This window comes from Spermophilus citellus (assembly GCF_964194105.1).
Source record: "Spermophilus citellus genome assembly, chromosome: 10".
NCBI classification, from domain to species: domain Eukaryota; kingdom Metazoa; phylum Chordata; class Mammalia; order Rodentia; family Sciuridae; genus Spermophilus; species Spermophilus citellus.
This window is the reverse complement of record NC_138197.1, coordinates 47,470,118-47,493,473: the sequence shown is the minus strand read 5'-3', so window position 1 is coordinate 47,493,473 and position 23,356 is coordinate 47,470,118. Positions and strand designations below refer to the sequence as shown.

Genomic DNA, 23,356 nt, shown 5'->3' with positions numbered 1-23,356 from the left:
AGCCCACACTCATATTTCAGGAAGTCATCAAAATTACTATCTATGTGATTCTATCAGTTTGTGGCATCTAGCAGCTTCTGTTCCATCAGGTTTCAGGTTCTCTCAGAATGTGCTATCTCTGTAGCTTTGAAGTGGTTCTTCTTTTCTGTTTCTGATAGATCCAGAAAAGTCATTGATTCCATTTATCCAGTTTTTCTTATTGGAAGGATAGGAGTGGAAACTTCTAAATTCTTTACATATTAGAGCTGAACAAAATGATATTTTCTACTATTGGGAACACAGGAAGTAGTAACAGTGAGGACTGCATTGTATCCTTGTATGAGTTTGGGTGATTGAAATTAAACAAGGACTCTAGTATAAACTATACTCATATACAATAATTACTTTGGGATCTATTTTGGCAGGAGGTTTTTGAGAAGTGTGTGGTTCATGCTAATAAAGGTATGACTTGAGAAAAACAGGCCAATACAGCCAGAAAAGCTTGACTGGAGTGGAGGGACCCACAATTAGTGGTAACTACAGCTATAAATATAAGTTTGTGGCCCAATTAATGTTAGATCTATATAAAACTCTTTTATTCTGTAGTCAATATGGGGCCACTAAAAGATTTTTAAAGGATAACAGCAAAAATGTGAACAATTAACTCAGCAATATAATTGATAAAGTGAAAGACCACAGGGCTAATAGTGTCAAACTCAAGATTTGGTATCTGAGGAGAAAAAGAAGCTGGGCATGGTGGCACATGCCTGTAATCCCCATGGCTCTGAGAGACTGAGGTAGGAGGATCCAAATTCAAAGCTAGCCTCAGCAATTTAGGAAGGCCCTAAGCAATTTAGCAAGACCCTGTCTCAAAATAGAAAATAAAAAGGTATGGGGATATAGTTCAGTGGTTAAGCGTCTCTGGGTTCAATCCCAGTACAAAAAAAAAAAAAAAAAAAAAGAATATAAACTAAGGAAAACCATAACATCTCACTAATGAAAAAAATTGAAAGGTGAAGTCCAAGGAGTCTGGCTTGGAATATGCTCAGTTCAAGATATAACTAGGAGTCACAACAGAATATTGAATTAGAGCTGGGCATGGTGGCGCATGCCTGTAATCCCAGCAGTTTGGGAGGCTGAGGCAGGAGGATCGTGAGTTCAAAGCCAGCCTCAGCAAAAGCGAGGTGCTAAGCAACTCAGTGAGACCCTGTCTCTAATAAAAAAATAGGGCTAGGGATGTGGCCTAGTGGATAAGCATCTCTGGTACAAAAAAAAATTTATATATATATATATATATATATATATATATATATATATATATATATATATTAGTTAGTTAGTTAGAGATTAGATCTGAAGTTATCCACATGGAGGTTATAGTCCAAACCTTGAACACAGATGTGATCTTTGGGGGAAGAATAAGAACTAGGGTAAGAACCTTTGGGGTAAATTTAAGGATAAAGAAGAAAATAAAAGTCAGCAGTGGGAAAATCCAGAAACATGAGTAAAACCAGGACAGGATGTAAAGGAAACTAAGGTAGGATGTGGTTCTTTTTTCCTCGAAATTATCTCTGTTTTGTAAGAACAGACCCTCAATTGTCCAAATCTAAGTCCTGACAGGAAAACAGCTTCCTGGAAAGCTTGGCATGAATGGCTTGCTTCTTGTTGAGTTTAAAAGGAATTCCTCTTGAATGAAATTGTGGCATTTGTTGGTAACTGGATGGGACTAGAGACTATCATGCTAAGTGAAATAAGCCAATCCCAATACACCAAAGGCCAAATGTTCTCTCTGGTTTGTGGATGCTAATCCAAAACATGGAAGTTTGGGGAGGGGAATAATAGAAATAGATTGGACTAGACAAAGGGTAAGGAAGGGGAGGAGAAAAGAAAAGACAGAATTAATTAGTCATAACTTTCCTAGCCTTGTATTTGTATACATGACCAGGGCAACTCCACATCATGTATGACTGCCAGAGTGGGAACCTAATAGAATAAGTTATACTTTATTTATATATATTCTGCCAAAATACATGCTACTGTTATGTATAACTAATTTAAAAAAAAAAAAAACAGGAATTCTTCTTTTGGTAGAAAGAGATGTAAATGTTCCACAGGAAATGTATTTATCAGTTAAGTGTCTACATTTATGAGATAATGTCCCATGCTTGGAATCCAATCAAGTAGGAACAATTTGTGTTGGCCACAAAATTATGATAGCTGAATATAATACATAAAATTACCATTATCACAGAGGTAACTGCAAATGATTTAATCTAGCCTTCTTCAAATCAACATATAACCATCATGATATATGTATTTATTCAGATATTTATGTTTTACACTTGGCATCCAGTAGCCTGTTTCTCACTAAGACTGCACATAATGTTAAGAAGAAATAAATATCTTTTATAATAAGGCAATTTTCATCAAGTTTGTGAAATGTAATTTTATTAATTAACAGAAGGGTGTTCTTGCCAGACACAGTCTCCAAATAAATAAAATCCCAGCATCATTAAAGCTCACAAATACACAGTTTTCCAGGGTACAATACAAAATCAATGTTGATGATTTCTTACTTGTATTTTCTAAAAATCTAAGAAAGACTATGAACAATTTCTAAATAATTTTCTTGCATAAAGATAAAGTAGGGCACAATTATTTCATAGATTTTGGAATGATAATTTAAGATGACTTTGCTTTTTAAAAAGATATTAAGATCTATCACAAATCAAATCACACCCTCTGCAACATTACACTATGGAATTGTACCCAATCAAAAATAAAAGCAAAGTGGCTGAAGAAGGCTGTATTCTTTCTTACCAACATTACACTAATTTCTATTTTTGGCATGAATTATTAACCTTTTCCATCAGTAGGAAAATGTGCTCTGCAAACTCTCGGATGGCACCGCGGCCACCATTACATTTGCAAATATATCCAACAGCCTTCTGAGCTGCGGAACAGGCATCAGCAGGAACACCATTTAGGCCCGCTCTCTTCAAGCACTCTTCATCAGACACTTCATTTCCTATCAAGTAAAATAAATACTAATTGAACATTTAGTGAGACATAGGATATTCTAGCTAAAAATGCAAACAAGTGAGAACTGGTAACTTTAGTTAAGACCTTAGGAATTACGTAAAGATTAGACAAAGCAATGAATCTTTTAAAGGGTAACTGAAGTCTAAGATTTATCGTAAGCAATTAAAAAGAAACTCTTATCAGGGACAGGGAGGGACTAGAGTATTCTTTCTGCCTGCCATAAACATAATCATTAGAAATTCTATATATGACAAATTATTTCAACATTTTATGAAGGAAAATTTCAACCATATGTAAGAAATCTAAGGTTATATTGAATTATTATCAGTGTTTTGGAATCAATTATTAATTTTTTTCTATTCCCTCCTCCTAGTTTCCTTGGGCAGAGGAAAAGGAAGGAATTCCTAGAAATATTTTACCCAAAAACTCTTTAGCAGTTATCTCCAAAAGCTAAATATATTACGTGACATATTATAAAGCTCACGAAATTGACAGTAATTCCTCAATATCACCTCATAACCATGTTCGAATATCTCCAATCATCTCAAAATTGTTTTTTTATGCTCTATTTTTTTTAATTTAGGAGTCAAATAAGGCCCACATAATGCATTTTTGTTAATGTGTATCTTTAGCCTCTTTTAATCTGTAATAGTTCTTTTGATTTGTATCCATATATATTGAAGAATTAGCATTTTCATCAAAGAATTAAATACCAAATCACACTGACATGACTACATCATTTCTCTCCCCCTCTTGCTTCTTCTGTCTTCTCCCTCTACCCCAACCCCACTTTTTAGGTAAGATAAATTTTACAACTCCCAATACTTTAGATTCACCATTCTGAGTTTAATTATTACTATATTGTAGACAAAACAGTACTAATATAACTTTGCTCTATATTCACTGAAATATTTTTCTTGTTATAAAATATACTGAAATTTGAGCTGTTTTCACTGAAAGATGATGAAAAATGAAGTCAGTATTTTTTTGTGTGTGTAATTCAGTCTTTGAACTAAACTTTGCAAGGAAATTTTACTTATGAAAGTGTTGGCTATGTATAACTATAAACCCTAATTTTTAAAAAAAAAGTGTTGGTACTTTTGCATCAAACCCAGGGCGCTTTACCGTGGAGCTACATCCCTAGCTCTTTGTATTTTAAGATAGGGTCTCACTAAGTTGCTGAGGCTTCCCCAATTTAAAACTTTGGTCAGCAGTGCAAGAAAGCTGCTATTTCCCTATAATCAAACTAATCTAGGGAATTTTCTTTCCTATTATTCTATTTTGTGAAAAACAAATCCTGGTCCATTTTACTAAGGTTGTATAAAAGACACCAACCAAGATATGCCACTTCTTTCCAGCACAGGCCCATTTCTTTTCTCCACTCATCTACAAGGGCCAGTTTGTCTGATACGCTGACTTCCATTTTGCAATCCAGCTGTAAGGAAGAGAGTGTCTCCTGGGAACAGTCCCTTTCTGAGATGAATCTCACCTGAAATGAATAAAACCCAAAACCAAACAAACAAAAACACAAAACGTTTAGGAAAAATCAGAAAGGAAACAGAAATCTTTCATAATAAAATAAGGCCTTGTAAATAATTTATCACAGATGAGTAGTCTTTTTGACCTTCTGAAGGACTAATTATAGTAAAATCAACTGTCATTTGAAAATGATGATACTTTAAAACAAAGCTTATTTTATTTCTAAAAGTCCAACAAAGGCAAGACAGTGTAGAGGATTCTACCCACAGGTACAAAATACAATACACACTGTCTGATACTAATCTAACATTTTTCTGGTCCTTCAATTTATTAAGAGAAAAGTACATAATCTCTCTTGTGCTGCTTAGTAACACATATTCAAGAATTCTAGTGAATTATACTTGGCCTTCATTTTAAAAAAATATAGACTAAGTTGTTTCTAATTAAAAATTTCATTCATAAAAATATACTACATTTTTTAATGCAAAGTATAATTTGCTTGACTCCTAGGAGGGACCAGCAGCAAGTTCTGGTAGTGTGCTGCCTGGAATGGGCCAGCTGTAGCCTGCATGCAGGGTGTGTTCAGGGCTCCTTGAGGGCAGGAGAAATGACAGGCTGCTGGCTGTTGGAGGATGCTGGGGACTTAGGGAGGAGCTGACTTCCTTGAAGTAACATATTTCAGAGGCCAAAAATAAAGGTGTCTGAAATCCTGCTTAAAAAAAAAGAATACGCTACATTTTAAAAATCCACAAGATATTTGCCCTTTTCTAAATGCCAAAACTAGTTAGTTAGGAAATCTTTCTTGTTCCAAGATCCTGTGGCAATTTCTAATAATCTAGTTAGCACCTATTTAAAAGCAGTATATTTACACTTACTGAATAAATTACACTCACTGAATAAATAAAAAAAAATTATTTGATGATTAAAAAATCTCAATTTTACTCATCCAAAAATAAAGTGTAATAATTTTCTAGGCATGTGAGGTTAAACTTAAGATATTTTAATAATTAATACTAAAATTTAAATCTCTTAATTCCTTGCATATTCTTTAACCCTGAATCAAAATCTTATAAAATAATGCTACATTCAGGGAGCACATACCTCAATACCACTTTTCTTTAATAAACTTATCCCAATAGCATCTTTTACATCATAAGATATTATTTCTTTTTGGTCTCCTGATACATAAATGTGGCCATTGGTGAGACATCCATCAATATTGCATACCAAAAGTTTTATCTCCTTAAACTTCTCTTTGCCAAAATAGCCATATCTAAAAGAAACCAAAATAGACCTATGAGTACAAATGCAGTACTAATCACTCCCTCTCATCTGGCCAGCACCAGTAACTGAATCCTCATGCTCCATTCAATTATTCAAGTATTACTCTTCAAATTTACTTAACATATAATATACACTTTGACTTACAGTGCAAGACCTATACACAGTGTGTTCTAACCAGATTATGTGTTTCTAAGTTTATTGAACAAGTCATCTAAAGGCATATTTTATGCATATATCTTTCCCACACGAGCAAACTAGTTCCAGAGACCCTAAGATGTTTGGAGTATTAGAAGTTGATGTCTAGATGCATAATTAAATATCATCTACTAAAAATAATTTTAGGCTCTAGTACAAAGATTATCCAAGTTTTTTTTTTTTTTACCTTAATACTCTTTGCTCTGCAATAGGCCAATCAATATCCACATCTATATCCACACTGTGTTCGGCGCGCATTTCGTAGTATGCCATTTTTCCACCCTAAACACAGTACAAATGTCATGAGTACTATTTTTAATATGATCACATAAACTGTATTAAAATATAGAACAATGGATTAATTTCTATAGTACTAAGAAAAAGAAATAACCCAGTAAAATAAATAAGATACCACAAATTATTTGTTTTTTTAGAAAGCAAAGCTCACACAAAACTAATAACCTTTAATATGTAAGTACCATTTTTCTTCAAAAAGATTTCTATTTTATGATTGAAAAAAGAAATCACAGCCATTCTCCAGGATTGTTACCACAGGGATTTTCTAAAAAATCCCTTAAAATATTCCCCTTTTTTCTGGAGATCTCTTCCATCATCATTCAAAAGCAATATAAAGGTTTTCAGAACTTCTGTTCCAACTTGCAACTAAGGGGCAGGACAGGGAGGACAATAGTACTATCTGTTGTACAGTACTGTCTTGGATGACTGAGCCACAGAGGAGAATTGGAAAACAGTTTTCCAGATTACATGTGGGCCAAGGCAGGGACAGATTCTGAGGTATGGGATTAAGAGGAGGGGCCTTTCTCTGACAGTAATTATTTGAATGATCAGATCAATTACTAGAAAATTTCATTTTTTCCAGAATTGTTAGTCTTTTTAAGAATCTTGTTATAATGAGAAACATTACTTTGCTCCACACTTTGGAAAAGGGTTAGATCAAAGTTCTCCTTAGAAAAGAGTTCATGGAAGATGGTATCTTTCTATGTCAAATCTAATTTTCCTCAATACCTGAACTTAACTGTACAGTCTACTTTTGCCTATGTAGTATCCAGAAGATTGGAAAAAATGCTTATGCTTTTCCTTTTTTTCTTCAGAGCACAAGTCATATTTGAATTTTTACTGTAGAGTGATGAGGCTTATCTTTTTTTTTTTTTTTTTAAATTGGCGCTGGGGATTGAAATCAGAGCCTCACTTATGTGCTTTACTCTCAGTCCCCAACCCCTTTTTAATGCTATTTTTTTGAGTAACATAAGGACCTAGATCTAAAGCCTGACAGTCCCACTGACTAGCTATTCTGCCTTGAGTTAATTACTTCACTTTTGAGAACTAAAGTTTCCTTCTAGGTAAAACTGGTATAGAAATGTTTACTTCATCCAGCTGCTGTGCAGACTACATAAATTACCAAGTAAAATGTTCATATAGTCACTGGTACATTTAAGTGGTACATAAATAACAGCTATTAAAATTAACCAATTTACAAATATATGATGCAACCATGTAGGACCCAAAATGAGACAGACATTCAATCCCCATGTTTTAAAATGAGAGCAATGAGACAGAACAGATAAAAATGATATATTCAAGGTTAAGATCATTAGAACGTGGTGTTCTTGACTTCCAGGCTTGTCTTTTTTCACATCTATTATATTGGTTATTTTCTCTTTTTAAAGTAATAGAAATCATTCATCTGTACAGCCACAACCTACCTAACAGTACCATAAACATGTATTACAAACAATTCTGAATGGAATCATGTGAATATCAGGACACATGTAAACATTCAGTACTTGATTCATTTTTTTAATTGTTTTTAGTTGTTGATGGACCTTTATTTTATTCATTTTATTTATATGTGGTGCTGAGAATCGAACCCAGTGCCTCACACATGTGAGGTAAGTGCTCTCCACTGAGCTACAACCCCAGCCCACTTGGTTCATTTTTTATCTTAATATTATAGCTGGAACAGAATTCCTTTTATATTTACTAAATAGACTCCAAATATCACTTTGGGGGAAAACCTGCAGAATAAATGCGGTAAATGATAAATCTTGTCAGCTATTGCCTTTCCTCTGGGGGATGCTACTTTCTTTTAGCAACCATGCCAGACTTCTTCCCTGGAATTCAATGTGTTCATATGAAAGGGTTTGAAAGGACTTATAAAATGAATGTACAAACCTGTAAGTAACCCATCTCTATCAAATGTCTTTTAGCAAAATAAAATGAGCCATTTTCATATAATTCTCCATCCCAGTCTTGTCGACGAGGTCGTTTAGCTGGATTCAAATTCAGAGGCTCAGTCACTTCACAAACTAAAAACAAAAAGCTATAGTCAGTCCATATTGCTTTGAATACAGAAAGTGTTCATTTGGTAACTTAAAAAAATAAAAATTAAAATGAACTAAAAATATGTAATTTTTTCTTTATCTAGATAATTAACTAAAAGGACTTCTTTAAAGGAACAAGACCTCCAACAAATCTAATGCTATATCTTTGCTTTCTCATAGTAACTGAAAAATATTTTACAAGGAATTGTAGAATAATCAAGGTTTAAGATATTTATACAAACATAACGCTTTGGGAAAACATCAAAGCTGTCTTAAACTAGCTTTAAAAAAACTAAGCTTATCATAAAATACCACATTCAGAATTTTAGCCCTTTATTTTTTATTGTTTGCATCTGTGTTATTTATTTAATGTGGTTGAAGAATTTCTTTTCAGAATTATTCAGAAAATAGGATTTTTCCCATTAACTTATTGAAACATTTAAATTGATAGAATGTTTATATATTAAATATTTTATCAGTAGTTAAAACTATATGAAACACCTATTCATTATTATGCTTGATAATGAAGACTTAGCAATATCAACATTAATGATGACAACAATTATAAAAAATTAAGCCTTTGGTATTGGTATATAGATATTTCCTTACCTTTTCAATGAATTTCCTCCTAATTTGTATATGTATAGGTATACATCTGTGTGTGTGTGTGTGTGTGTGTGTGTGTGTGTGTTTAACAGCTGCTAATTCTTCAACATCTTTCTTTCGGCTGTAAAGTTTCTAGTAATAACCTCTAGTTCTAAGTGTAAAGTTTCTGGTAATAACCTCTATTTACTTCACTAACTAAACCAATCTCTGTTCTTTTTCATCCGTATTTAATATAATCTAGGAAAAAACTCAGCAAATAGATTTTGAATAGCTACAGGTTGTACAGCTTTATAGGCACTGGAGTGAAAAAGAGGAACAAGTCTTTTCTAGAATCAGTGGCTGCTTTCTTCATGGGGCTATTTGCTGAAGAGAGGACAAGGTGAGAGAAGGATCAAGCAGGCAAATGAGATGGCTTCTGCTAGGGTAAGAAAAAATTAGAAGAATTTTCAATGGCCCTGTAAACTTAGTAGCAAACTGTCGTCCAAATCCAAGTCCCATGTTTGGGAATCCTAAATAAAGCTAGCTTAACCAATGATTCCCTCTACAAGATTTCTGCTGAGGGTGCTGTGTGGCATGGGAAGCTGGGAATGGGCTGGAAGACAGGGTGCGATCCTGTGGTGCTTAGATCCCAAAGTCCTATTAGCAAAAGTCGGTAGGTAGATATCAACAGTATTTTTAAAATATATCTTCTGATAAGGTACCTGCACTAGGAGGTGAATTGAAATTATAGTTTAAAGATACCCAACTTATATATGAATCAAAGTTATTATATCCTCTCTGGAGAAAATAAATACTATAGTCTCTCAAGAAGCAGCGGAAATACATTACTCACAATCAAGAGAAATATGGTCATAGAAACAGATCTAAATATGACCCAGATGCTAGAATTTACAATCCAGGTCTCCTAAATAACTATTATAAATATGGTTAAAGAAACTACAGAAGATAAAAAATGCATAAAGAGGGAGAAAATTTCAACAGAGAATAGAATACCTAAAAAGAAGGGGAGAGAGTGGGTGGGGAGGAGAAGAAGGAAGGAAGGAAAACAAAAGCACAGTGTCTCCAATAATTCACTGGATAAAATTTATGGTGCACCGGACAAGTCAAAAGAAATGATCAATAAACTCAAAAATTTAAAGTCATTAAGAAACTGCTCAAAATCAAGCACAGATAAATAAATAGTAAAGAACTGACCAACAGAATTGCGTACACAACATAATTGCTTAAAATTTCTTAAACCGGAATCCCAGAAATGTCACAGAAAAAAAAAAAATCTGAAGGGATAACAGCTGAGAATTTTTGAGTGATGATAACAGATATATCAACCTATAGATTCAAGAGGTTCAGAGAGCTCCAAAGAAAAGTATGAGTCAGAGTGTGGAAAACTAAATAAAAAGAAATTTTTGAGAGCAGTTTGAGGAAAAAAGACACATTATTACAGAGAAACAATAATCAAAATGATGGCTGATTTATTATTAAAAAAAGACAGATGATAGAAAATAATGAAATATCTTAAAGATGAATCTTCAGAAGAACATCATAAAAATGCAAGTTTAAAATGATGGAAAAAAAAGCCAATCAAAATTTCATACTTAATGGAAGTATCCTTAAAAATAAAGGCAAATTACATTTTTAGATAAACAAAAGCTGAATTTGTCACCAGCAGTTACAACTATATAATAAGGGCAAATATAAGAAATGAAAAATTACAGAAAAATATAAATATACAGGTGAAAGATAAATGACTATTAACAATTTTAAAAAAGATTTAGTTGTTAAAATATAGCAACAATGTATTATGGCATTAAAATATATGTTGAAATAGACTGCTCCAATAAAAGTACAAAAGAAAGGGCATAAATAGAAATATACTGGTGTGAGGTTTTCAATTATTGATGAAGTTATAAAATACTAGTTCAGGGTAGATTGTAACAAAGGCATTAAGTATACTCTCTAGGGCACTGCTGTACATTAGAAATACAATGTGAGCCACATAAGTAATTTAAAATTTTCTACTAGCTACATTGTGAAGAAATAAAAGGAACCAAACTAATTTTAATAGTACATTTTACTGGGTTGGGTGTGTGACTCAGTCATAGATTATTTGTCTAGCATGTGGAAGGCCCTGGGTTCTATTCCCAGCACCATAAAAACAACAAACAAACAAACAAACAAAAAAAAAACCCAGTACATATTATTTAGTCCAATGTATCTAAAATATTACAATTTCAACATGTAATAAGTATAAAAATTATTGAGATATTGTAACACTTCTTTCATACCAAATCTAGAAATACAATATGTATTTTATACTTAGCGCTCACCTGAGTTTGGCACTGTTAACATTTCAAGCATTAACAGTACTAGTGGCTACCAGATAGTGCAGATATAGAGTAACAACTAAAAAAGAATATGTTATAGAAAATAAAATGGAATAATTTTTAAGGTACTGATTAAACTACTGGGACTTTTAGTCGTAATGACTATATAAACAAGGAACAAAAGAATCATTAAGAAATGCCAGACTGGGGCTGAGGTTGTGGCTCAGTGGCAGAGCGCTTGTCTAGCCCGTGTGAGGCACTGAGTTCAATCCTCAGCACCACATATAAATAAGTAAATAAAATAAAGATATTAATTCCATTTACAACTAAAGAAAAAATTTAAAAAGAAAATAGAAATGCCAGTCTGGTTTAGAATAACTGCCTATCAGTATTCTATTTTATAGTGGTGTCAGGGAATATATCATGTGAAAAGACAAAGATATTGTTCCTAACATGAATTCTTAATGCTCAAAGACATTTCTTCAAATATTCCTGACTTTCTTAAAAAATATTTATGGATTTTTTAATTTATGAAATTGTCACCTATTGAATCTAGATATTTCTTGGACTTTAATATAGTATAAACCTCAAAATCCAATTTGAATTTGGGTTTTCTTGATTTGATTAAAAATTTTGTTTTTTTAAGATTTAATAGCTCCTTCCTAGATTTTATTTGTAGATTGGATAAATTAGTTTAAATTTTTATATTGGCAAGCAAGCCTAACAGAATCTGGCACAGAGAAAATAATAAATGTCTACTGAATAAAAAAGTAAATATATTTATTGATATATATTGTCTTGATAAAATTCATAATTTGAGATTGAAAAGTTATTATTTTCAGTCTATCTATATCTTACGTATACTCCTGATTATCTTTTTTTGTACTTTCTCCAGTTTCACTACCTTCATTACTATCTTATTTTTAAGACATATATTACATAGAGACAGGCTGGCTTTTGAAAGTCAGCAAATGAGAGTGTACCTAAGAGAAATCACATTACTTTCCCCCAAGTATGCTACATTTACCTATTTGTTAGTGACTCTGTTTTTTTATTAAATATTTTGTTAATTTATCTGACTAGAAATCAGGCTCCCATTAAACCCGTCTTACATATGAATTACAAATTTGGGGAATTTTATTCTTGAGATTTTCTAGAACTCTTTTGACAAATGCTTTTTAGTTGCATATGTTTTGTATGCAGTTTATCTAAAATGTATTTGATCTATAAAAATGACATCTGCCTCAAAAAGACAAGTAGCAATAGAGGATTAGAAAGTCTAATCGTAAAGAAAAAAAACAAAGAAATTGCCTCAATAAAAAGATTTAGAACTAATTATGTCATTGTTCCCTTTTTAACTCTTCTCAATCTTAAAGAATATTTATATATAAAAACTGATTCTCTGGCTGGGGTTGTGGCTCAGAGGTAGAGTGCTTACCTACCATGCGTGATTCGATCCTCAGCACCACATAAAATAAAGTAAAGATATTGTGCCCACCCATGACTAAAAAATAAATATATTAAAAATAAAAACAACAACAACTGAAAACTGATTCTCCAGCTAGGCACAGTGCTGCATGCGTGTAATCCCAGCAGCGCCAGAGGCTGAGGCAGGAGGATTACGAGTTCAAAGCCAGCCTCAGAGACCTTGTCTGTAAATAAAATACAATAATGGCTGGGGATATGGCTCAGTGGTCAAGTGCCCCTGAGTTCAATCCGTGGTACCCACCCCCAGTCCCCAAAACACCTGATTCTCAGTAAAATGAGCTAAAATAAAGACCGATAAAAGATTACCTCCTTTCTGAATTTCACTCCATCGAAACTGATGCCGTCTCACAACAGAGAAAACAGAATCATATCCTTCCTCTCGAATCATTTCTGCAACTTTCTGAAGGTCCGTAGGATGTAAACATGGAGAAGTAGCTTGAATATTTCCTATGATATCAACCTCTTAAGAAGACAAAAGAAATGAAAAGGACATCAGAATAAAGTTTCTGGCAAGCAAGCAAACTAAGATCTTTAGTTCAGATGTTAAAACAAGTCTTGTGAGATGATAAGTTAGAAATTAAATAAAATTTTGAATAGTATCCAGACTCATACCATTGTGATAATTAAGAAATTCTATGATGGCATCTAGTGAGGTAGCACTGTCTTTTGACGCTTCAGAACTTCGTCGGTGAACTTGTGCACCAAATTGTTTGGCCACATTCTCAATTTCATCATGGTCTGTTGAAACCCACACACTGTTCAGATATTAAAAAAAAAAATTAAATTGTCACATCAACAAAAAGAAATCACGAACAATAAAAAGGAGCTCTGCAATCCTAGAATACAATTTACACATTGTTAGAATTGTTTTTTGTACCATTAAAATAATGTTAAACATCCAGAGTAATATAAAGAATTATTAAGTATTTTGCATGTATATTATATCTGAAAAAAATTTTATGCTAAGTGTTTCCATTTATATCTCAAAAAATTTGTTTTATGTATTATATATTATTATCATTTTATGTATTATATATAACTATTATTTAGGTAATATAGTTCTATAAAACTAGATATACTAAGCAAAAAACCACTAGATGTCAAATCTAAAGAAATTAAAAGAAGATCCTGATTCTTATTCCCCAAATTAAAAATATTTTATGAAATATTTTAATAAACTTAAGAAAAACATGGCTTGGCTTAGCCAAGTCATAAAGCTGAAAGTTTCAAGCTTAGAAGAGTATATACGCCCAATTATAGGCCCAAATCAGATAATTGAACTTTTTCCCCCCTACTTTATCAATGAATCATTTCTGCAACAATGAGTATGCAGAAGTTTGAACAAAGAATCAAGTTACAGCCATTGATAATAATAGGTTATGGGCCCTGGCTTGAGTGGCTCAGAAGAGTTTAACTCAACACTATTAATTACAACTTTCATAGTGGTATATTTAGACTTTATTAGGTAAAAACAAAGAATAAAAAATGTTATTTTGGGTAGGCACAGTGGCACACAATTGTAATCCCAGTGGCTTGCCCAGGAGGCTGAGGCAGGAGGATCGAAAGTTCAAAGCCAACCTTAGCAATAGCAAAGTGCTAAGCAACTCAGTGAGATCCTGACTCTAAATAAAATACAAAAAAAAAAAAAAGGGGGGGGGGTGTTGGGGATGTGGCTCAGTGGTGGAATACCCTTGAGTTCACTGCCTGGTACTCCTTCAAACAAACAAACAAATAAATAAATAAATGCTATTTTTGAGGATATAAACTAATCTGTACTTAAGTTGTTTTCTGCACCCTCACTGAGTCCCACTGCCAGAAAGAAAAATCTGAATATTACTCTAGCCACATTTTAGTACTGACATTATGCCCAGATATTTCAATGGCTTATAGTCTTTGCCACATATGTACACATATATATTTTTTCTTTTATTCCATTCATATAGTTATTATAAGGATTAAATATAAACCATTTACCACAAAATAAACATTTAATAGATGGTAGTAATTAAAAACACTAAAACAGGAATGGTAATAAAGAAACATGGGCACTGTCTCATTTAATCTTCATACTGAAATCTATTGAAACCTGAAGTTCTACTTTCAAATCTTCAGAGGTCCAAATGCCTAATTTGTATGCATTATATAAGACAATGGCACTGTGAATATAAAAACAGCAATCCACATGCACACCTAAAAACACAACAATCATTGTAAAAGGGAATAAGTGAATAGATAAACTTCCTTTGGTTTAGATAAAATGCACAAAGAGGAAAGAGTAAACATGTGTGCCAACACGCCTAATAATATTAAAATCAAGTAAAGGGTCAAAGTCTAATGTCAATGGTTTTAGTCTTGAATGAAGGCATACTATATCAAACAGGATGAACAGGAATATCAACTAAATTGAAAATTGTAAACTGTCATTTTAGGATAACATAGCATAGGCCTTTCATGAGTCATAAATCTACACCCTAGAAATGAAACTAAAATTTATTTTCACCAGTATGTTATGCAAGATTTTAAAGATCAATTTGTTCTGAGGTTTACTTACACACTACTGAATCACTGTTGAAAACCAAGTACTTAAAGAGTTAGTTCTAGAAATAATACTTCACTAAATGAAAAGAAAATTTTTATCTCAGCATTTTTCTTGACTGCTAAATATACTAGTTAGTATGCAAATTTAGCAACCCCTAAAAATGTAATATTTTTAGTTTTGATTCTGAGCAGGGCCATAGAATTTGCCTCAATTAAGTCAATCATGGTTTTGAACAAAATAATCTTCAAGGTGTCTTCTAGCCCTAAAACCACAAACCACATAGCTGTAATTTTCTTCAATTCCCTTCTAAGGTAAATATTTGTCAAAGGAAGAAAGAAAAGGGTTGGAGGCAGGAAGTATGTGCCAAAGTCCTCCTGTAGTCATAGTAAGTCAATTAAATTAAATCAACACACTTTAATTGAGGATCTAAAGTAATAAAGCAGATCAAGATAAATAAGACTGTACCTACTCATGACAAGTTTTTCATCTAATCTGCAGTGGTTTTTCCAGGCCCAATATGGCCCACTCCTCAGGCTGGGTTTGTAACATTTTGTTGAAATACAGTCACACTCATTCATTTATGTATACGTGTCCTCTTTTCACAACATAAAACCACAGAACTGAGTAGTTGTAACAGACACCATCTGGCCTGCAAAGCCTAAAATATTTACTATCTGTCCCTTTATAGAAAGTTTGCTGAAAGTTGAAATACAGAATAAAAACATATTTCCATTAACTCTTCAAAGCCAAGGAATATAAGCACCAGAATTTTGAAGATCATTACTAATTTTCCATTTTACAATCAAAGAAACTATAGTCCATGGAAGAGATCAAGACTGTAAAAATCTCCATTACAAGAGGAAAATGTAAATGTTAGATCACATACTATGGGCCTGTACATACATTAACTCACTTGTTCTCCTCAGCAAGCTTATGAGGTAGACATTTAAATCCATTCTGTGGATGAAGAGACTAGGGCATGTAAGCAAACATTACATGGTTAATATATGGTGAAGCTAGAATTCAAATACATACAGTATAACTCCAGGGTCTATGATCTTACCACTCTCAATACTGCTGGCACTAAATGAAGGAATAAACCATGTTGCTATGTATGAGAAAACAGACTTGATTATTTGGAGATCAGCAAAGCCTTCATGGTGGAAGTAGTCATAGTCCCTCCTGTTACCCCAAGTTAAACTTTCCAGGTCCCCAGAATGGAAGTCACACAGCAAGCAGCAATGAGAACCAAACAGAATAAAATCACATTATTACATGATATTGTGAGTTAGAGAAGGCAGTTAAAAATATATTCATTTTGCTAGTTACGGGAAAGACTGATTTCATTTCTTCTAATCACTAATATTGGTATGGAGACAGAAATGGCAGGTAACTCAAAGAAGTTGAAAAATGTTATCCCTATAGTCAAGGGGTTTATACTGTAGTCTAGATGAATGAAGTGAAACTGATACAGAAGAAGTTGACAGGTAAGTCATTTTTTAATGGAATTCTGTACATATTCGTTTTAATAATGAAAACAGGAAAATCATTGTTTAAAACAAACATGTGTTTTCTAATCCTTTCATAACAAATCTCCAATGTACACTGTAATGGCTATTTTGTTGTATTTTGACTCCCAGAATCTATTCCCCTCACTTTTGCTAACTGGACTTAATTTTCCTATTAGACCTGTCATGTACTTCAGTGGGGATTCCATTGCTTCCCCAGAGTGGAAGATGCAATAAACAATACAAGAGTCTTGCGATGGTAACTGGCTCTAGTATAAGCAGAGGACCCAGTGAGACCCAGTGGGAACTTTACTAAAGGTTTGAGGAAGAGCAATTTTTTCTGATAACACTTAAATCTAGAAGGATTTGAGGAGTACTGTCAAGGATAAAGAAAGCTGGTTACCAGTTTAAGTAGAGAGGACAGGTTGTACTCTATTTTAATAGGGGAAAGAATCCTGTGTAAACTGAACTCAAATTCCCAGAAAATATGAGTCTGGAGACTTTTTCAAAGGCTAGGGTATGCTACTTGAAAGGCGCTGAGAGTTGTTCAAGGGGACTAGTCCTTGTAAAGGTTCACTTGCATTTATTAATTGGTGCTTATCTGGGGAAGAAGCAGATTTCTTTCTTTATAACAACTGACAACATTGCAAGTTGAAGAAAAGCATTCACCAAAGCCAGGCCTTTATCTTTTCCACAGGGACTGAGTTATCTTTCAGAATGTTTGCATTTGACCTTGGGGGAGGGATGCAGTTTGGGGTGGCAGAATTACATCTCAAAGGGCAGAGAAAGTTTCTACAATTGAAAGCTTTCTAAAGCAACTGTTTTAAGAGGGGGTTCAAAGGCTATCAGCCTATTACCAAGTTTTTCCAGGAATAAATAGTACATTGTGGCAGCATTAAACCTTCTCAGCAGGCATTTTATGGGGGGCTGGAATCATGCTAGAGACAAAGCCTTAAGCTGCTAGAAGCCATGATAGAGCTAAGACTCTTGGTGCAATGGTTTGGGAATAGTTTTGCAGTTGTCAGTACAATCACCTTGACCTCACAAAAGAGCAACTTATCCAAAACCAAGAAATTGAGAATTTTGGTGATAGAGTGCACCATCCCCTTATCTTTTATTTTTCTTCAAATCATTGATGACCACCTGATACACTATATATTAATGTCTGCATATTGCTCATCCTTCCTTATTGTAAAACAAGCTCCATGCAATTAGATGAAACTGATAAGTGGGTTAACTCACTCCTAGCACTAGAAACTCTGATTTTTATTATTTGTCTTACTCTCCAAATAATGAGGCAGTCTTGCCTGCAGAGAATAAGGGAAAACATCAAAGAACAATATCAGTCATATGACCCACTGATCACTAATCTTTCTTGAAGTTTATAGGACCCAGGAATGCCTGGCAATTGAAACAACATCAAGCAAACTGACTACTGCAACTGACTATTCCAGAGTTCATCTGGCTATGGTGAAAGTGGCATTCCTTACAGTATATAATTGGGAAGACAGACCTCCATCTTCCACCTGCCAACCTCTTAAGTTCTTTCTTCTTCCACTCTTTTGTCTCCTCAGGTATTGGGTTCATAGAGTGGCAGCAGAACCAGACTTTTCACAGTCATATAGGGACTGACCCTCCTGCTACTGCTATGACCCCTGCTTTAGGACACAGAACAGTGTCTGTCAAATAATAGATAGTTAATAAATATTTGCTGAATGGAAGAACCATTTTTTGACCTTTTTAATTTTTGTATCTGAAACAAAACTCACCCTTTTTTGTTAAATCATTTTCAAAGTGGTGTTTTGACATATGCAATCCATGTAAATGATAGTTTTATTCTCAATCTACTGTGTGATTTTGATCTCTAGTATTATAAATTTTACTCTTCCACTATGGTCTGGATGTACTCCCTTATCTTAGTACTTCTCACTTTGTACCCTTCCTAAAAAGGTAAAAACTGTCCAAAAGTCTGCACACTTCATAAGGACAACCACATTCCATTCATCTTGGTTTTCCCTTGTATGCATGGCAGAAATGAGGCCTTAGTAAATGTTTACTGAATTGAACCAAACCCCAAGTTCTTCCCTATCTCTCCTTAGCACACTTCCTATTACATTAGTGTTATCTTCTGAGCACCAGCTCCTATTTGTGTGGCTCCACCCAGAGCTTACTTTGGGTTAAAACATTAAGAAAATTAGTAAATTTATGCTTTTTGGTATCTATCTCACTCATAAACGAAATTGGTTAAATGAAACTCATCCATATAGTAATATGGGTAATTAATCATGGAAATTAATATGCTTTGAAAGCAGACATCTCCTTAAAAAGCAAAACAGCTAATTATTAAAATAATTTCATTTTCTCAGTAACAAATTCAAGTGTAATTAGGTTGCATCTACTATGTGTAAATTCATTCTTGGTAAAGACTTTCATCTCTCTTCTTTGATGAATGACATCAGCTTGCAACAAATGACCAATTTGGCATGTGGCAACGTCTCTAAATGATGCACAAATTAAACTGTCCTTAGGGCAGACAAAGTTCAAGAGATATAATAAAATCATTTACAAACATAAAACAGCCAGTTGTATACCTTGCCACTGTCTCTCACATCCGTACAAATGTAAGGAGCTTTCTAGATTGTGCTGACTCACAAGCAGATAGCTGGTATTTTTCAAAGGTTAGGAAAGGATCTCCAAGCTGATCTTAAAACTAGGAAGCCCTGACATCGGACTCCACTCATGAACCTGATGCCTCCCTAAGAGGATCAGCATCAAGCAGTTATCAAGGCTGAGCAACAGGGGAGCCTCAAGGGCCTCTGTCAAAAGGAGCTCACACAGATGTTACACATGGGGTTGGTCTCCTTTGCTTTTGCCAGTGAGGTCCACCCGGTTGGAGGTGACCATTAGGTAGGGGAAATCTCCCCTTATAAAAGTACGGCATTCTCAAGGGCGAGACAGGAACTGTTTCGGGTCATGGCTATTAGAAGCTACGGAACACGGAAGGCGCTGAAGCCCTTCCTCCGGAGCTCTCGGCCCGGGCCCCAACACCCGGATCCTGCACGCCCCTCATAGGAGCGATCGCACCCTCCAGGAGCAACGCCCCGGGAACCCCCTCCAGCAGCCCGTCTCCTCTCCCGACCCCAGCCCAGACCGCGCCTCCAGTCTCGCACAAGCGCACCTCTGGAAGACCCCCGAGTCCAGGGCCGCACGCAGGACCCAGCCAATGAGCGGGACCCCCGCCAGGTGCTTAATGTTCTTCAGGGGGATGCCTTTGCTGCCGCCCCGGGCCAGAATTAGGGCTGCCAAGTGCGGGGGCTTCTCTACACATCGGCCCTGGCCGCCGCGGGAGTTGCGCTGTAGCTTAGGCGGTCGGCCCCGGGACGACCGCCCCCGTGGATTGCAGACAGAGGTGGACCCCTTTTCCAAGGAGTCCATCTTCCTCCTATGCCTTCGCTCCAGCTTCTCCACATCCGGGAGCTAGTCCCCCGCCAACTCAGCTACGGCTCCGCCCGATCCCCGCCCGGCCGCTGGAGCTGGCGGCTGTGCCACGCCCCGCCCATGCCCACGCCCCTCGCGGTGCACTCCGGTTGTTGTAGTCCGAGCCTTCTGCCCGGTCTGGCAAGGCAATCTAGGCTTGCAAGTCTGGGGTGCAGGGACCCTTGGGGAGGTGTGGTTTCTAGGATGCTTGATATTGTATGTATGTGTTGAAAATAGGCTAAATGGGTTATTGATTTCTTTTCTTTCTTTCTTTCTTTTTTTTTTTTTTTTTTTTTGCTAAAGAACTTCCACATTCAAGAACTGTAGTGGGTTGCTAATGCACACCCTGATGTATCCTAACACAAATGAATTTTAAACATATGTCTTTCTCCTGTGCTTCTGACTCAGTTTTTCCCCCAGGAGATTGCCTCATTCGAATGTCCTACAGGCACTTTAAAATCAACATTTTTAAAAAGTCAGCCTTCCCCATAACTTAACTTCTCTGCTCTATCAACAATGTTATTACTGTTGCTAGTCAACTTTAGTGTTCTCTTCTAGTGTAGTGCATACCTATTATCTTTTTAGAAAAAAAAATTAATTTCTTGACTGCCAAAAATCTTTCCTTTTAGGAATTGTTACCTCTCTCATATGGCTGAGTATAAACTCGTATTTTTTACATTGTAGCAGTGAGTGTGTGACCCCATCTACCTGAATATAATTTTGGTCTAGGGGAACATACATATGACCAAGCAGAGCCTTTCAGAGTCCTTTCCAGAGATTCATGGAAAGAAAGGATCTGTCTCTTGCTAAATTTTGGGTGGCAAGGATCTTGTAAAGTGGCTACAAGGCTGGGAGTAAGGGTCGTTCCTCTTCTGAAAGGGCTGGGAGACTGATGTTCATACTGAAGAAAGCAGGACCAAGACATACAAGAAGAGCATTGTTCAAATTTCTTGCCTAGATGCAAGCAAGAGGTTTAAACACACACACACACACACACACACACACACACACACACACACTTTAAAAAAAATAGATTTTAAAGAATGCTAAACTAACACATATCTTTTATTTTATCATTTTGAAAGCCTGTATGTGGAAGTAGAGAGTTTCCAGAAAGAATGGAAGGTAATGGATTGCCTTATCTTCTCGGAATGGGTAAAAGACCTGATTCTCAGACTTTGGCCCTTTATGAAAAGGAAAGAATAAGCCTTTGGTGTTGGGTCCTAGGAGAGGGGCACTGAACACTTCACATCACTTTACCTGTGAAGTAATTGACGACTCAGTCCTTTCTGGAACTGGTTCTGGGAGAAGATGCTTTGGGTAGGTGAGGGACAGGTGTGAGCAGACACCAGTGCAGTGGCTACAGAAGGGTGGCAGACTCTGGGAACCATCCCAGCACTTCAGGCCAACTGGGTACCTTGTCCTCACACACTGGCTCTTTCAGCAAGACTTTGCTGTTGCCAAGTTTCAGAGACGCCATGGCTCTGAACTTTTGTTAATTGGATGCCAAGGACACTTTCTGCTTTTTACATACCCAAACCTCTTTCTCCTCTCCACCCCCCAAATGATCTTAGTTCCCATTAATAATTTAGTTATCATTCTCCACATTCCCTAGAGGCCCAGAAATCCTAGTAGGCCACTGACACCTGAAAAATTTATCTACTGGGAACAGAGCAAGAGGTGCTATCATTGCTTATCAAATGAGATTATAGCAATTTGCATGATGTCCCCAAACCATGGACTGCTTAAAGAAAGACTGCTTTTTATTTGTAAATTTCTCATGGAGAACAATACCCCACGTCATAGTATGTGCTCAGTAAACATTGGTGATCTGCATACCATTACTTTTCCAGTCTCTACTACACATACTTTCTTATATGGCTATAACCTTATGATGACAGAGCATTTGCTATTCTTTGTATAGTTAAAGCACAGTTTTTGTTCCATCTGACAGTTGACTCAACCTTAAGTGGGTAAGGAGAGAAAGAGAAATGAGGTTTGTAAAATTGCAAGATGATGAATCTAATTCAGTATATGGCACATAGAAGTTTGATTTTTTTTTCAAGTCAACTTAGAATATATTCATGATTTTTTAAAAATCTAAACAGAGAATGACCATGCCAGGAAGTATTATTTTGTCTTTGTCTTTGAACTGCTTTGGAGGAATAAAATAAACTCCTCTCAAAGCAAATATTCAATCATCCTTCCTTTAAAGATGAGTGTGAAGTGTTGCTGCCCAATAATTCATTCATATTTGTAGTGAAGGAATATATCTATTGTACTTCTTGTTTTATGATTCCATATAAGAACAAATTCAGTAGATGGAGGAGTCCATTTATTCATTTATTCACTCACATTTATTGCATTCCCCAAGCTAGGTTCTGTGCTGCACTTTAGAAATACCAAACCAAGATGACCAAGACAGACAGCATGGCATTCTGATGGGGAATGGGAAAACCACAGTACAACGTATGCATTTGTGCTGTGATGGAGGCATGAATTTTCAGGTAGGAAAGTACAGAGGAGAAACATTTAGGCTAGAATAAGATTTTTGTTGGTTGAGATGATTTTGCAAGGCTGTTAAAGTATAAGAATGTTATAGGCTGAGAAAACAACTCTGTGGAAGGTACCAAGGAATAAAACTAGTGTGACAAATAGAGAAACTTGAAGGAAGTCACCTTGATTGAAGGAAAAACACTGGTTGGCTAGTAGCAAAAGATGAGAATAGAGAGAAAATTTGTGGGCCAGATTATTGAACACAAAGATCTTGGTTCTTGGTTTTTGACCAGGGAAATAACAAATGGCAGGGATATGCCATGATTTATTTATTCTTTCAACAAATGCTACTGCATGGCTACTGTGTGTCTGGTACTTTTATGGACACTGTAAATACATTGAAAGTAATGAAAAGTGTTCAAATTTATTTTCAAGGATTTATCTTCAAGTGTAGCTAAGAGGATTTTCTGATGGACCAAATGAGAGATAGGAGAGACAGAGGGATGGGGTGGTACTAGTATTTTTGGCCTGAATATTGCTATTGAAAAAGTCAAGAGGACCAAATTTTGGAAGTATAATTAGAAATTCTGTTTTGTAAAT

The 23,356-nt window shown here is 35.3% G+C and overlaps 1 protein-coding gene across 1 annotated transcript; it reads right to left on the bottom strand.

Annotated features, from left to right (window-relative positions):
* Positions 1-2,281: 2,281 nt before the first annotated feature.
* On the bottom strand, positions 2,282-20,324 carry CMAS (cytidine monophosphate N-acetylneuraminic acid synthetase). The gene is made up of 8 exons (XM_081311908.1): positions 19,962-20,324; positions 13,349-13,491; positions 13,043-13,198; positions 8,173-8,306; positions 6,167-6,261; positions 5,602-5,773; positions 4,357-4,510; positions 2,282-3,007 (listed from the first exon to the last, which is right to left on the bottom strand). The coding sequence occupies exons 1-8, from the start codon at positions 20,216-20,218 to the stop codon at positions 2,817-2,819; spliced, it is 1,302 nt and encodes a 433-aa protein (XP_081168034.1). The 5' UTR covers positions 20,219-20,324; the 3' UTR covers positions 2,282-2,816.
* Between the last annotated feature and the right edge of the window lie 3,032 nt (positions 20,325-23,356).

What these genes read in the sequence shown, in the direction of transcription:
- CMAS (XM_081311908.1), bottom strand. Translation starts at nt 20,218, where the DNA reads ATGGACTCCTTGGAAAAGGGGTCCACCTCTGTCTGCAATCCACGGGGG. An exon ending in GCAGAGCAAAGAGTATTAAG is followed by an intron (nt 5,774 to 6,166) that starts GTAAAAAAAAAA and finishes GGTTTCTTTTAG; the next exon opens with ATATGGCTATTTTGGCAAAG. An exon ending in GAAAGAAGTGGCATATCTTG is followed by an intron (nt 3,008 to 4,356) that starts GTTGGTGTCTTT and finishes TTTACTTGATAG; the next exon opens with GAAATGAAGTGTCTGATGAA.